At 37.1% G+C, this 16,868-nt stretch overlaps 1 protein-coding gene and 1 non-coding gene across 5 annotated transcripts; both read left to right on the top strand.

Moving 5' to 3' along the window:
• Positions 1 to 3,519: 3,519 nt before the first annotated feature.
• Positions 3,520 to 16,184, top strand: LOC127798824 (uncharacterized). 4 transcript variants are annotated; one of them, XM_052332444.1, is made up of 2 exons: positions 3,520 to 3,940; positions 15,755 to 16,162. In XM_052332444.1, the coding sequence occupies exons 1-2, from the start codon at positions 3,608 to 3,610 to the stop codon at positions 16,031 to 16,033; spliced, it is 612 nt and encodes a 203-aa protein (XP_052188404.1). In that variant the 5' UTR covers positions 3,520 to 3,607; the 3' UTR covers positions 16,034 to 16,162. The 4 variants fall into 4 exon arrangements, with proteins under 4 accessions (XP_052188404.1, XP_052188406.1, XP_052188403.1 ...); XM_052332446.1 differs by lacking the exon at positions 15,755 to 16,162 and adding an exon at positions 12,988 to 13,489; XM_052332443.1 differs by having other exon boundaries at positions 3,521 to 4,066; positions 15,881 to 16,162.
• Positions 16,185 to 16,329: 145 nt separating this feature from the next.
• On the top strand, positions 16,330 to 16,525 carry LOC127800923 (U2 spliceosomal RNA). Its single transcript, XR_008022908.1, has one exon. It is a non-coding gene; the product is annotated as a U2 spliceosomal RNA (small nuclear RNA).
• Positions 16,526 to 16,868: the final 343 nt, after the last annotated feature.

The raw sequence follows: 16,868 nt of genomic DNA, 5'->3' as shown, positions 1-16,868 counted from the left end.
TAAATATTAAATTGATGAGATTTTTAAACTTGATAGATTATACTTGTGTCTATTTGAGAGATTAGGTCTTTAATTTTGACCTACGATTTACTTGTTCAACTTACTTAGATTGGGTTGTGGCGGGTCAAGTTTTCAAAAGTGTGAGAAAATCTTGGCTGAAGGGATTTTTGTATTTATAGATAAGAGTAGTTAGTCGAGGGTAGTCCCCTACTTTATCAATTTATTGGAGTTGGAGGAAACATCTTATGACCCTAAACAAGGAGCTATTCTCAATGTGAGATCAGTAGCAAAAGAAAAAAGAAAAAGACCATGATCCTATGTTTGTTTTCAGCTTGTCCCAATGACATGCTCTTAGTCTGCGGAGCTACATATCAAAAATGACTATTTTTTGAGAAAAGAATTGTTAATTTGATCGATAGACTACATGAAAAATATTAGATTTATACATTGATCGGGGACCATTCATGTTTTTTATGTTTTAAAAAAAAGGAATTTTTATTAGGGGAGGGTCCATTAGGGTTTAGCTTGCTACTTAGCCTGTCATGGCCCAAGCTTGGCGCACCCCTAATCGCCAACTATTAGGTTACAAATTAGTCTTTGTACCTTAAAAGTATAAATAAATTATTATATATTAAATATAATTTTTTATTTTTGTATTTTTGTGTTTTAATATTTTAATTATTTTTAATTTTTCTAACTATATTTATAGATTATATATTTTTAAGTTAATTACATATATATTTTAAAATATGTTATACATAGGGGCGGAGCCAAAATATTCAAGTACTGGGGGCAAATAATGATGATAAAAAAAGGTAAAACTTAAAAATTATACGACAATTATCTACATTAATAAAAAAAGTATTGTAATATAACGTCAAAATATTATATCAAATATCATTATAGTGTTTTTACATAAATTCCAATAGATGTTTCTCAAAAAAGTTCTTTAGTTTCAAAAGCAAACTATGAGTGATAGACCAAGATAAGTAGAAATCAAAAACACTTTTAATTTACAATCCACATCATTCATCAACAAATCAAAATTAGAAAAATAATCTAAATCACTTTTAATCTACTTTAAAGCCATCAAAATGTCAAAAAATAAAAGAACTAAGAAGGGGATTTATCTATAGCTAAGAAAAAAAATCTTTATTAAAACTAAGAAAATTTAAAACTCATCTTCAATACTCACTAACTTGTTAATAAAATTTGAGAGATAAAAAGGAAATACTCCATAAATTTAAGAGAAAGAAAAGGCAGAATGCAGACTAGAGAAAATAAAAATAAAAGAAAGGTTAGAGAACGTGAGAAGAGGGGGAGAGGATATTTAGGATGAATTGAAATTATAAGTAAAATTATCATAATAACTTAAGCCTTCAAAAATTTTTGAACCAAAAGATTAGTTCAAGAGGAAAAATGTAAACTCAAAATAAATATAATAAATTTTCAAAAAATTTTGTCTGGGCAATGGGGGCAGCTGCCCCCACAGCAGATCGGCTATACATGCGTGCGTGTTATACGTTGCACGTGTACACTTATCTACAAGTCTTTTTTTCTTTTGAGCTGGGTAACAGCTTTGTTATATATATATTAAGAAGGAAAAAGAGGAGGGCAAAGGGATATGGGATCCAGCGGTGGGTCACAGCTACTTAACCAAAACATATCCATAAAGAAGGAGCCTTTTGCTGCTGTTTTCAAAGTAAGACACTGAGAATTTTTGAAACCCCGAATCCAATCAATATCTAAGAAAAGAAGCAAACCCCCCAAGTGGAGAAGATGCTCCCATATTTCACTTTCACACCCATATATATATATGACCATTCTTTATGTTGGAGGCGATAAGGATACCATGAATGAATCCAAACATCATTTTCCTAACTACCCAACCTAGCTGTTAACCACCATTTATATATATATATATATGTATATACGTATCTCTCTCTCTCTGTGTCCACGCAGATTAACTTGTTAGGCTCATCTGTTCAGCATCTTCAAAGGATCCTCAGTATCTTTCACAGGAGCCCACCTTTTGTACTCTAGCTAGCTAGGTTATTTATTTACTACTCTATAGCCAACAGGGTAAGAATGAGAGAGCAATTTTTATCCACTCTTGTAGGTATACATTTAAGTTGATCATTATTTAGTTCGTTTAAGGATCATATATACTGGTAAATATTTTTTTTTTCTTAATTTGGTTTTGATGTGCTCTTAGAGATTCTCAAGTTTGAATTTATTTGAGATTTATTTTACTTACAAAAGGAGGATAAAGCTAACTTCTTTGATAGATCTTTCGATTTTAAAGTCAGTCACTATACTTGAAATCGAATGATACAGTAACGATTTAATCAATGTGATATCTAATTCCTAGAAAATCACACTTTTATATAGGCTCATTGTGGGGTCGGTGAAGGCAAGGATTATAATACCACTTAAATGGTCATATCTCTTAATCCCTTAGGTGAACTCACTAGCTGACAAATATAATATAAACGTGGGATTGGATTCAAGACATTCTTCTAATTTGAATTTGTCAATTTGGTTAGGGTACAGTTTGAGATTTAGACTTATTTTGAGTTCAGACCTTAACTCTTTAGCCCTAATCTTCAAGGATTATCAGACTCTTAGATTATTCAAATTTAATTAAGTTTTTCTTTATCTTTGTTGATCCATTTTGCTAAATAGTTATCTCATTTAGATAAAAGTCTTTTTTCCTCTTCTTTTTGTGTGTGTATATATATGTATAAAATATTAAAACATCTTAATTATGTTCCCTCTTTCACAATTATAAAAAAAATTATAAATATAATTATTTATATAAATTAAGCAAGTATAAGTGTTTAGTTATCACTTTCTCAATATTAGTGATGTGACAACAACGTAGAAAGAATATCTAGTCGATGCTTGATCCATTGCCATTTCTAATATCATTAGTTTCTTTTTGTAAATTCATGCACTATATGGCATCATATTATCTAAGTAATGACAAATTGGAGATGCCTCCTTTACAGGTTGTTCTAATAAAATTTTTACTTATAAAAAATAAAAGTTGCCAAGGACTAAACCAGCTACTACATCAAATGGTATTTTGGGTATTTGCAAGATTGCTCCATTGAATTCAAAAAGTAGTCTTTTTGAAAAGAAAAATTATATATAACCTGTAAATCAAACTCTCACATAACAAAAAGCCTAGTTGCCAACCACCATTCTCCTAGTAAAGTAAAATAAACAAGTTAAATATGGTTCCATAACTAAAGCCACTATTTAATTAGCACCAAGGGTTGCAACTCAATCCTTTTCAAGGATGCGAAGAGAGCTTATTCTGATAACATGAGATCTTCAACACAATCTGAAATGGTTCACTTAATGTCTACTTGAAGTATAAACTAATGTCTAGTGGTCCACTTCACCTATTTGATATTAGATCCTCAGATCCTCGGCCAGATAGAACCAAGACAAGATCTTGCTAGCTTCCTCTATCTCGTAGTGCATAAAAGGGCACCTTCTTTGTAAACTAATTATACACCTTTCTCTCGATATATATACCCATCCAGCCCACTTTCTCTCTTCACCAACAAACACTTAATCTTTCTCTCTGAATAATATTATGGGGGCTCCTCAAGATCTTCCCTCCTCTCTTGGCTGCGAACTGAGGATCATAAGAGCCAAAAACATTGAGCTCAAGCCCAACACACTGCTCTTTGTGAGATGCTATCTCTCTGCAGGCAACGGCAAGAGGGTTAGAGTAGATAGCAAAGAGATCTCTTCAAATTCCGACTCACTGTTCTTCAACCACTCCTCCTCCTTGGAGTGTTTGGCCTCCCAGGAGGCCACCCAAGCTCTCATCCGCCATGGAACCGTCGTTTTCGAACTCCGTCGGAGAAGCGCCACTCCGGTTCTTGGCAACATCTGCGGCTCACATCTCGTGGGCAGAGCCGAGGTTCCATGGAAAACCGTCTCCGAGGCCCCGGAGATGGAGATTGACCAGTGGGTGAGCTTGGTTTCTGATCGGAGACGCGTGCATCATCAAGATGTTAAGCCGCCCGCCCTGCAAGTGTCAATGAAGGTTAAACTTCCGGTGGCGTCGCCGGGGAACAGGCGGCGCCGGAGGGTGGCAAAGTGGGATGATGATCACTATGAGTGTGGATGTAATGATGTTGGGTGCAATTGTGCAGATTATGATGTGTTTGCATTAGCTGCAGCCATGGAGGCCTTCTAGGGCCTGTCTGGCCTAGATTAATTAATTTTGTTTCCTTTATTTTTTCATATATTGTTGCATCAATTGGACTTTTTAATTGATTTTTCAATTATACATATGGTGAGGATTTTTCAATTATGATATGAGTCTTAATTAGAAAGGAATGAATCCAATCCTCAATCTAAGCATTTGTACCTGAAAGGATTGCAATTTTATCCACTCATATATTTAAGTTGACGATTGTTTTAAGGATCATATTGTAAATATTTTTTTTCTTTGGTTTTGATGTGTTCTCAACGATTATCGAGTTTGAGCTTATTTGAGATTTATTCTACTTAAAAAAAAGGACGGCAAGGCTCAGTTTTTTGATAGATTTTTCAACGCTAAAGTGTGTCATTACACTTGAAATCAAATAATACAATAATGATGTAATTAATGTGATTTCTAATTCATAGAAAATCATACTTCTATATAAACTCACTATGGGGTCGATGAAGGGCAAAGATAACCTAAATGGCCATATCTTAATCCCTTAGGTGAACTCACTGTAACATCACTGATTTTGAAAATAATTAGTATATGAATTTTAAGATGAGATTTTAAAGAAATTTATAAATTGTTGAATCGATGACAGGAAATGCTTTAGGACTTGGATGCTCAGGAAAGAGGGCATGAGATTGGTGAACATCTCGAGATGAGGCTAATGATGCTGGAAACACTCAAACCGAAAATAAATAATTTGTATATAAGCTCGAATGGATGTTGGTACCGAATGGTAGTAGAAGGGGCCTTCGGGAAGCTGAGGAGACCCTAGGGGTGATTCGGTTTTGCCAATGAAGTAACCTTGAAGTATTTTCGGGTGGAATAAAGATCCCATGTAGGCGCACGGACGAAATCGGCATTTATCGAGTAAACCTTGAATTATTAATCTTGAAATTTTAATATTTTAATCAAAATAAATTAATATTGAGGATGTAATTGTAAAGTAAAAAGATTGAAGTGAGATTAAGAATATAATTTATGAATTTATAATTTTAATTATATAATAAATTATAAGTATAAATATATATATATATATGTGTGCATGTATAGAAGTTGTGGGCATGAATTGAATTGGTGGACATGAAATGAGTGGGTGCACATTTAATCATAGTGCAAGCACATGAATAGAAAAATGGAAGAATATTTAAATATTATAATATATATGTGTATGTGTGCTAGGCGAGCAAATGTGCTTGGAAAAATATTTAAAGTGTGGGCTGCACATAAATGTCATGATTAGGAAGGAAATTAGGGAGCTTAAATCTGTGGTAAATTTGAAAAAATTATGGGCTAAAGCTTGATGGCTAAGGCAAATTTGCCTATAAATAGAGGTAGACAGCTATGGAATTGAGATAAAGAGAATTTTGGAAGAAGTAGAGCTTGAGGAGAAGGAATTTTGGCATTGAGAGGAGAGGCAAGAAGACGCAAGGCAGAGAAGAGGTGTAAGGAATTTATCAGCTTAAGGTAAATAATTTGCCTAAATTAGTTAATTAGCGATTAGTTAAGCTATAAGCTAATTAATTGGGTGGTTGATGTTTAGATTAGTTAATTTAAGAAATTAGTCGATTAAAGAATTGGCTAATTCAGTAGAGTCGATAGTCAAATTAATTATGGGTTGTTAAATTAATTCCTGACCTTACTCTGCCAAATATTTTGTTAAGGGATTTTGGCTACATTGACGGTTCGTCTAACAAATTACCAGGCGGCACGTATCTCAAGGTAAGGGTTTAATATGCTCTGCGTGTAAATTTCTTTTGTCATGACTTGTATAAGATATTGAGAAAGTGACTAGGCATGGGGCAGTGGATTATTGACCTTGAGGGTCCTAGGACGGGGTCATAGCTGAAACCACTAGGGGCCACCTAAAGCCTGAGATAGGTGCGGTGGACAGACTTGCATGCATGTTGCACTTCATATTTATTTATGATGTCATGCTGAATAATTTATTGCATTACATATTACCTTTACTGAGTCCTAGGACTCACCCTTTCATTTCCACTAACCACACAGATAGTTCGGAGTCCAATAAAAGGAAGGTGATGTATGCCAAAGACCAGCTGAATGATGAGAATGGCAACCCATGATGGGAATGCGACCTAGTAACTTGTGTCTGTCATGTAATTATTTTGTGGATGTGTTGAACGCTGCTTGTATTTTCCAGTTGGACTTATTACTTTTAATGAATACTTTGTATGAGCAAACTATGTTATACCCTAATTGCAGTTTATTAATCTGCTCGTAAGGCATAGGTCAGATTCGAGACTCAAGTGTCCTTCCACTACAAATGAGTCTTAGACCTCGAGTTCTCGATGGCCGAAGGCGGCGAAGCCTGGACCCCACCCAGGGCACCCACTTCATTTTATCCCCTTGTTGTTAGGGCATAGCCGGCCTCCGAAGTAGGACCTACTGACGTAATCTTGGGTTACGGTGACACCCGATAGTGGGGACGGGATGTCACACTCACTATCTGGCAAATATAATATAGACTCGGGCTTGTATCCTAAACCATTCTTCTAATTTGAATTTGTCACTTTAGCTAAGGTACCTATGAGTTTGAGATTTAGACTTTTTTTGAGTTCAAACCTTAACTCTTTAGCCCTATTCTTCATGGGATTAAGGGACTCTTAAATTAAATCAAATTTAATTAAGTTTTTTTTTATCTTTTTTTTATCTATTTTGCTAAATATTTATTTTATTTGGATAAAAATCTTTATTTGTCTTCTTCTCCTGTGTTTGTATATATGTGTAAAATATTAAAACACCTTAATTATTTTCTCCTTCACAATTATAAAAAAATATCGTGAATATAATTTTTTATATAAATTAAGCAAGCATAAGTATTTAATTATTATCTTACATGGAAAGAGATGTATAATCAAGTTTTCACTTCGTCGATATTAGTGATGGGACAAGAACATAAAAAGAATATTTAGTCGATATTTGATCCATTGCCATTCCTAGTATCATTAGTTTTCTTTTTGTAAGTTCATGCACATAAGACATCATATTACTTAAGTAATAACGAAATTGGAAGAATAAGGTTGTTCTAATCAAATTTTTACTTATCAAAAATAAAAATGCCAGGGACTACTAAACTAGCTACTACATCAAATGGTATTTTGGGTATTTTTTTTTTTATAAATAAGAATAAATTAAATAAGAATATTGCCAAAACAGCTACAGCCTAAGGCTAGAACAAACCCCGAACCGCCAAAGCAAAGCAGGGATTAAAGCACAACAACCATCACCCGCTAGGATAAGAAAATTAAAACTAAAACAAATAGAAAAAGAAAAGAATTGAAGATATATATATCAACGAACAAAATAACAAAACCTACAACTAAAAACAAAAGCTAAAACAAGCCCCCAAAAGCAAAGATGCGATCGCTCAATGGGGAGAAACAATCTAGTCTCTTGGAAGCCGCCACACATGACGAAGAGCGTGACCTTAAAGAGACGACTTGAAATAGACAGTCGTCAAACGAGCCCACACTGTGAACTGAATCTAGTGAGCCAACTGAAGCGGATCTCTACTGATCTTGAAAGCACCTGTTGTTACGCTCCCTCCAAATGAAATACACTAAAGCATGAAGTGCCAACCTATTAGCCACCTACCAGAGGCTCTTACTATTCCATCTCGCAGCTGCCCACCACACACCAGTATTTCATTGATGCCAAGGCTAGCTAAATTTTTTCAATCTGCGAAAGAAAGACAACACCTCACAAGAATATGGGCACTCAAAAAACATGTGCCTATGACTTTCTGCATCTGCCCTACAAAGAAAATATCTATTTGGAAAAGACAAAAATAGGTTAATATGGTCAAGAGTAGATAAGTGCTCTCGAATCGCTAACCAAAGAATGAACAATGGGAGGGAATACTCACATACGACCAAACTAACTGACGTAGCGAAAGTTTTCTAATAACCCGTTGATTTGCTCACGAATACCGGATTATAGGACTCAATCAATAAATCGTTGATTCTAAAGAATACTGAATAAATTAAAGAGAATTAAGAGAAAATTTCAACAAAAACTTTATTGGAAATTTATCAATCGATCCAAAATCTCCTATAAACATAGAATTTATAGGCTATAATTTGGAAAACATCCAAAAATCCTAAATCTCGAATCTTACCAAAAAAAGCAAGATTGAGATTTTATTACAAAATTAAAAATCAGCATGAAATAAGGAAAATCTCTCAAAACGGCATATTAAAATTCACTCCTTAATGAAAGTTATTAGGGAATCAATTATTTTCTAAAATAGAAAAATTACTAATTTCGAGACTTAAACGAAAGAATTTGCCCAAAAAAGCATAGAATGCTAAGGCCATCTCATCACCCAAATCCCCTAAATCACACTTGTCATAAAATGCTAAGGGCATCTCATCCACATCACTAAACGATACCAAGGAACCTAAGGACGCTGACCCTAAAGGTCCTAGAAGGTGATCCTGTTCGGAAAAATCCCGTTCAAGTCTGGAAGCCAAAATGACTCATCACAACGAGGAAGATGAGGGAGGCTAGGAAAATGATTCCAAATAAGGTCTAAAGATGGAAAGAAAGTCTTCGGCTAGATCTAGGAACCATCCTCAATAACATCCGAGACCTTAGCCATAATAGAAATGCCTAATTGCCAAGGCAACTGGCGAGAGAAGCGATCAATGAGAACGCCTAAAGGGTGCCACTGGTCATGGCAAAGGAACGTGCTCCGACCATCCCCAATCTTCCACCCAAAATGGGATCTAAAAGCCCCCCTTAGTAAGAGCAGTTTTCACCAGTACTACAAACAGACATAAGGAACTCTAAGAAGTCAAAAACACGCCCCCTTAACCCTATAAGTATGCACCCATTTCACCCACATGGGCTTCCTATCCCCTACAAGCAAACTCCAAATAAGCTTGGAAACCACAGCTTGATTCCAAATATATATAGAGGCTTAAAACCCAGGCCTCCCCTGCTCTTTTGGGCAGCAAATCTCACGCCAAGCTACCTTAGCTCTATGGGGGTTTTCCTCATTGCCACTCCAAAGGAAATTACGAATAATCTGCTCAATCTCATAGATCACTCTTTTCGGGAGAATAAACATAGACGTCCAATACACATAGATGGTGGATAAAACAGACTGGCCTAGTTGCAGACGCCCCTCAAAGAAGAGCAACCTACTATGCCAGCCACAAGTCTTATTCTGAACTTTATCAATAATAGGCTAGCAAACCCCATAAGATAGCTTGGTGGATAGTAGAGGCATCCCCAGATATTTCATAAGCAGATCACCTCTACGAAAACCAGAGGCATTAAGAATATTCTCTCTCAAAGATTCATTCCTACAAGAGACAAAGCAATCACTCTTCAAAGGGTTAGCCTTGTGGCCAGATAAAGAAGCAAATCTCTCCAAGTAGGATTTTAAGATACTTACTGAAACAGGGTCACCATGGGAAAATAGGAGAATATCATCTGCAAACATGAGCATCACTATCTGAGTCTGCTCGCATTTCCAATGGAATTGAAAATTCGAGGACCTCGAGTAGTGGCTCACAATACCATTCAAGGTTTCATCACAAGAACAAAGAGATAAGGGGACAGGAGGTCCCCTTGTCTCAAATCCCGACCCCCATGGAAGAAGCTATTTAACTGACCGTTAATCTTAACAGAATAACGAGGCGTCGTAATAGACTTGCGGATCCAGCTATAGAATTGCGGGGGAAAATTCATTACTTGAAGCACCATCATGAGGAAATCTCATTCCACTAAGTCATAAGCTTTCGCTATATCCACCTTAAGCACACATCGGGGAGGGCCCTTATGGAGATGATATTGGAAAACCAACTCTTGGGTCAATAACACATTATCCCCGATTGAATTGCTTGGCACAAAGGCAAATTGAGAACCATCCACCAAGCCTAAGAGCATTGGTTTGACCCTATTAGCCAAAATCTTGGCGATAACTTTATACAAGACGTTACAATAAGAAATAGGTCTGAGTTGGGACGACACCTCAGGGTGGGGAACCTTAGGAATGAAACTGATAATTGTCGCATTCATTTTCCCTAGAAGGCGATCGGATGAGAAGAAGTTACGCACCGCCTCCACAACAACTAGACCCACAACCTCCCAAGCCTTCCTAAAGAACTTCACAGTGAACCCATCCGGCCTAAGGGCTTTGTCATCATCCATACAAAAGAAGGTGTTTTTAATCTCCTCAATCGAAACCTCCGCAATGAGCCCTTCTCACTGATCCCTTTCCAAACGCTTAATAATGAACGAGGCAATATCCTCTAACCACAGAGGAGCAAGACAAGCACTTTGACCTATAAGATTTTGGAAATAGGACATCATGATGCTCGCCACCTCCTTCTTGGAGTCCGCCATCGTGTCATCCTCTTTATGAAGGCTAATGATACCATTGTTGTTTCGTCGAGCCAACATAGATTGAAAGAAAAATCGAGAACATCGATCCCCCTCTGCAGACCACCGAATTCTAGCTCGAATGCGAAAATAATCAGATTCTTGAGCAATAGCCGCCGAATAATCCCTATTCAAATCATTAAACCTACGCATACCCGAAGATAGAGAGATGTTTCCACCTTTCATCTCCGAATTATTGCGACAAACATTAAAATCACCCAAGATGAGCCAAGGTCACTGGTAACCAACATCCTTACTTCCCTTAGAGAATTCCATAAATGAGCTTGGTCAGCTTCCTCGTTCCTAGCTTAAATAAAAGACAAGAATAAGGGATTTACAACGTCATAAGGACCAATCACTCTAACATGAATGAACTGGTGTGACTTGTTCAGAACAACCAAACTAACGGCCGATGAATCATGGCCAACCCAAATACGACCCCCATCAGACATATCATAGTTAAAATCCCACTTTCAATAGGGTATAACAGCTTGCGAGACTCCTTCAACCTGCCTTTCACAGACCCAAGACTCTAGAATAGCCACCAGAGACAATTTACTTTGAGAAATAAACGAACGAACCTCCCACTACTTATGGGCCTAATTCAACCATCTCAAATTCCATGCTACAATCTGTATCATAAACGTTCCTTATGGGTTGTGTCCGGACTCATGGACCCGTGCTGAATCTTCTCATGCTCTCGTTTCTTCCTCTTATCCCTCTTAGCTTGAGTTATTGTCCTCGTCTTGTTCGATTCTGAGCTCACACTCTTTACCCTATTAAACTCCAAGTCTTCATCATTCTCTCATTCGTGGACACTAGAGTCTCCCAAATCTTCCATATTATCTGTCTCTTCCTCCGACTCCTCGGGAGAGGGATCGCCATTGCTCTCCTTTAATAGAACACAAAATTTATTCTTATTTATCATATGAGTGTCAATATCCTTTGGGTCACAGAGAACTGTAGCAGGATGAGATTCTAGATCTTATGAAGCCTTTATCAAGGCATGATTAGGCTCAACGAGTGAAGTAGATGGACCTACTTCCTCACTCTTGTCAATCACCTTATCCTTCCCCTTTTTACCTTGCACGTTGACAAATCCATCATCCTGATGCCCCTGACTTCGAGACTCTGCATCATTAGGGTCAGGTTTAGGCTGTCTCGAGCATCGCGAATCTGGATGACCAAACACTTGGTAATGAGAGCATATCGAAGGTATCCACTAATACTCAATTGGAAGCTTGGAGATACATGGTTTTCTAGAAACTTCATCTATACCTTGATCAATGCCAATAAACTAAGGAAATTTAGATGACACACTCACCTCCACACACACCCTAGCGTAACCCAACCCAGCTAGACCTATCTTCTGTCATAGGATCCGCATGCAAAGGTCTTCCTATCTCACTTGCAATCATCGAATGGCCCCTAGTTTGATTTTATTTTTTCTTCAAGATTGCTCTTTTCAATTCAAAAGCTAGTCTTTTTGAAAAGAAAAATTATATATAACTATAAATCAAACTCTCACATAACAAAAAGCCTCGTTGGCTAACCACCATTCTCCTAGTAAAGTAAAATAAACAAAGTTAAATATGATTCCATAACTAAAGCCATTGTTGTTTAATTAGCACCAAAGGGTTGCAACTTGCAACTCAACCCATCACTAATTAAGGGGCCATTCAAAGATGCGAAGAGAGCTTATTCTGATCACATGAGATCTTCAACACAATCTCAAATAGTTCACTTTATGTCTACTTGAAGTATAAACTAATGTCTAGTGGTCCACTTCACCTATTTGATATTAGATCCTCAGATCCTCGATCGGCCAGATAGAACCTAGACAAGATCTTGCTTCCTCTATCTCGTAGTGCATAAAAGGGCACCTTCTTTGTAAACTAATACACCTTTCTCTCTATATATGTACCCATCCAGCCCACTTTCTCTCTTCACCAACAAACACTTAATCTCTCTCTCTCTCTCTCTCTCTCTCTCTGAATAATATTATGGGGGTTCCTCAAGATCTTCCCTCCTCTCTTGGCTGCGAACTGAGGATCATAAGAGCAAAAAACATTGAGCTCAAGCCCAACACACTGCTCTTTGTGAGATGCTATCTCTCTGCAGGCAACGGCAAGAGGGTTAGAGTAGACAGCAAAGAGATCTCTTCAAATTCCGACTCACTGTTCTTCAATCACTCCTTCTCCTTGGAGTGTTTGGCCTCCCAGGAGGCCACCCAAGCTCTCATCCGCCATGGAACCGTCGTTTTCGAACTCCGTAGGAGAAGCGCCACTCCGGTTCTTGGCAACATCTGCGGCTCACATCTCGTGGGCAGAGCCGAGGTTCCATGGAAAACCGTCTCCGAGGCCCCGGAGATGGAGATTGACGAGTGGGTGAGCTTGGTTTCTGATCGGAGACGCGTGCATAATCAAGATGTTAAGCCGCCCGCTCTGCAATTGTCAATGAAGGTTAAACTTCCGGTGGCGTTGCCGGGGAACAGGCGGCGCCGGAGGGTGGCAAAGTGGGATGATGATCACTATGAGTGTGGATGTAATGATGTTGGGTGCAATTGTGCAGATTATGATGTGTTTGCATTAGCTGCAGCCATGGAGGCCTTCTAGGGACTGTCTGGCCTAGATTAATTAATTTTGTTTCCTTTATTTTTTCATATATTGTTGCATCAATTGGACTTTTCAATTGTACATATGGTGAGGAACACTGATATGAGTCTTAATTAGAAAGCAATGAATCCAATCCTCAATCTAAGCATTTGTATACGAAAGGATTGCAATTTTATCCACTCTTGTAGGTATAAATTTAAGTTGATGATTGTTTTAAGGATCATATCATATATACTGTAAATATTTTTTTTCTTTGGTTTTGATGTGTTCTCAGCGATGCGATTCTCGAGTTTGAACTCATTTGAGATTTATTCTATTTACAAATTAAAGGAGGGCAAGGCTCAGTTCTTTGATAGAGTTTTCGATCGACGCTGACGTTTGTCATTACACTTGAAATCAAATAATACATATCAGTATGATATCTAATTTTTAGAAGATCATACTTTTATATATGCTTACTGTGGGATCGATGGTCATCACCTAAATGGTCATATCTTAATCCCTTAGGTGAACTCACCAGCATGCAAATATAATATAGACTTGGGCTTGGATCTCATACCATTCTTCTAATTTGAATGTCACTTTGGTTAGGGTACCTATAAGTTTGAGATTTAGGCTTATTCTGAATTCAAACCTGAACTCTTTAGCCCTAATTTTCATGGGATTAACGAACTCTTAAATTAAATGAAATTTAATTAAGTTTTTTTTTTTTTTATCTTTCTTGATCTATTTTGCTAAATATTTATTTCATTTAAATCTTTATTTATCTTCTTCTCGTGTGTGTGCGTGTGTGTTTATATATATGCGTAAAATATGAAAACACCTTAATTATTTTCTCTTTCACAATTATAAAAAAATATTGTGAAAATAACTTTTTATATAAATTAAGCAAGTATAAGTATTTAATTATTATCTTACATGGGAAGAGATGTATAATCAAGTTTTTACTTTGTCAATATTAGTGATGGGCAAGAATATAGGAATATCTAGTCCATATTTGAGATTTAAACTTATTTTGAATTCAAACCTTAACTCTTTAGCCCTAATCTTCATAGGATTAACTGACTCTTAAATTAAATCAAATTTAATTAAGTTTTTCTTTATTTTTCTTTATCTATTTTGCTAAATATTTATTTCATTTAGATAAAAATCTTTATTTGTCTTCTTCTCGTGTGTGTGTGTGTGTGTGTTTGTATATATGTGTAAAATTTTAAAACACCTTAATTATTTTCTCTTTCACAATTATAAAAAAATATTGTGAAAATAATTTTTTATATAAATTAAACAAGTATAAGTATTTAATTTTTATCTTACATGGGAAGAGATATGTATAATAAGTTTTCACTTTGTCGATATTAGTGATGGGACAAGAACATAGAAAGATTATCTAGTCGATGTTTGATCCATTGCCATTCCTAGTATCATTAGTTTTTTTATGTAAATTCATGCACCATATGACAACATATTACTTAAGTAATAACGAAATTGGAGATAGGTCTTACAACCTTGAAGTATAAGACTGTTCTAATCAAATTTTTACTTATCAAAAATAAAAGTTGCCAAGGACTAATTAAACTGGCTACTACATCAAATGGTATTTTGGGTATTTTCAAGATTGCTCCTTTCAATTCAAAAAGTAGTCTTTTTGAAAAGAAAAATTATATATAACTATAAATCAAACTCTCACATAACAAAAAGCTTGGTTGCCCAGCCACCATTCTTCTAGTAAAGTAAAATAAACAAAGTTAAATATGGTTCCATAACTAAAGCCACTGTTGTTTAATTAGGCACCAAAAGGTTGCAACTTGCAACTCAACCCATCACTAATTAAGGGGCCATTCAAGGATGCGAAGAGAGCTTATTCTGATCACATGAGATCTTCAACACAATCTGAAATAGTTCACTTTATGTCTACTTGAAGTATAAACTAATGTCTAGTGGTCCACTTCACCTATTTGATATTAGATCCTCAGATCCTCGATCGGCCAGATAGAACCTAGACAAGATCTTGCTTCCTCTATCTCGTAGTGCATAAAAGGGCACCTTCTTTGTAAACTAATACACCTTTCTCTCTATATATGTACCCATCCAGCCCACTTTCTCTCTTCACCAACAAACACTTAATCTCTCTCCCTCTCTCTCTGTGAATAATATTATGGGGGCTCCTCAAGATCTTCCCTCCTCTCTTGGCTGCGAACTGAGGATCATAAGAGCCAAAAACATTGAGCTCAAGCCCAACACACTGCTCTTTGTGAGATGCTATCTCTCTGCAGGCAACGGCAAGAGGGTTAGAGTAGACAGCAAAGAGATCTCTTCAAATTCCGACTCGCTGTTCTTCAACCACTCCTTCTCCTTGGAGTGTTTGGCCTCCCAGGAGGCCACCCAAGCTCTCATCCGCCATGGAACAGTCGTTTTCGAGCTCCGTCGAAGAAGCGCCACTCCAGTTCTTGGCAACTTCTGCGGCTCACATCTCGTGGGCAGAGCCGAGGTTCCATGGAAAACCGTCTCCGAGGCCCCGGAGATGGAGATTGACGAGTGGGTGAGCTTTGTTTCTGATCGGAGACGCGTGCATCATCAAGATGTTGAGCCGCCCGCTCTGCAAGTGTCAATGAAGGTTAAACTTCCGGTGGCGTCGCCGGGGAGCAGGCGGCGCCGGAGGGTGGCAAAGTGGGATGATGATCACTATGAGTGTGGATGTAATGATGTTGGGTGCAATTGTGCAGATTATGATATGTTTGCATTAGCTGCAGCCATGGAGGCCTTCTAGGGCCTGTCTGGCCTAGAAAAATTAATTTTGTTCCCTTTATTTTTTCATATATTGTTGCATCAATTGGACTTTTCAATTGTACATATGGTGAGGAACATTATGATGATATGAGTCTTAATAAGAAAGGAATGAATCCAATCCTCAATCTTAAGCATTCGTATCTGTAAGGATTGCAATTTTGTAATATATATATATCGCAGTTAGTTGTCTTCTATTCCATTTCCCACATCGGACGAATAGCGCAAGAGAGTAAAGAAGCATTTGTATAAAAAGGAGGGCCGGGCAACATACAAAGCATACCTTTCTCGGCCTTTTGGCTAAGATCAAGTGTAGTATCTGTTCTTATCAGTTTAATATCTGATACGTGGGCCATCGGCCCACACGATATTAAATTAATTTCTCCTGGGGGATGGTCCATTAAGGTAGCTTGCTTCCTGGGCCTTCGCACGTCGCCCTGGCCTTGCACTGCTTCCCGGGCCTGGCGTACCCCATCCAATTCTAGTGTGAAGTTGAAGTCCGGTTTATACATTTTAATGTCCGTTCGTTTTATACAGAAATTACAATTAGTAACTACGTAATTTTATAGGATTAATTGGTGAAGTAATTATAACTGAGATTATATAAAGGTTTAGGTTCTTAGTTTTGACGTAAGTTTGTGGGTGGCACTTCTGCCTGGCCGCCTACACCATCTATGGATTTGATGTCTACTTTTAATTTTGGGATTATTCTGCTCCGTCCCAAGTTTAATGATTGGGTCATCAAGGAGTTATGTCTTTGCTCAGTCTTCCTATCTCCCTTCTCGATGATTGCTGCCTTGTCTCGCTGCCATTTTCTT

The sequence above is a fragment of the Diospyros lotus genome, chromosome 4 (genome assembly GCF_014633365.1).
Source record: "Diospyros lotus cultivar Yz01 chromosome 4, ASM1463336v1, whole genome shotgun sequence".
In the NCBI taxonomy this organism is placed as follows: domain Eukaryota; kingdom Viridiplantae; phylum Streptophyta; class Magnoliopsida; order Ericales; family Ebenaceae; genus Diospyros; species Diospyros lotus.
Note: the sequence above shows the minus strand (reverse complement) of the source record. Positions and strands in the feature narration are given on the sequence as shown.

What these genes read in the sequence shown, in the direction of transcription:
- LOC127798824 (XM_052332445.1), top strand. Translation starts at nt 12,655, where the DNA reads ATGGGGGTTCCTCAAGATCTTCCCTCCTCTCTTGGCTGCGAACTGAGG. An exon ending in ATCTCGTGGGCAGAGCCGAG is followed by an intron (nt 12,988 to 15,754) that starts GTTCCATGGAAA and finishes GGCAGAGCCGAG; the next exon opens with GTTCCATGGAAAACCGTCTC.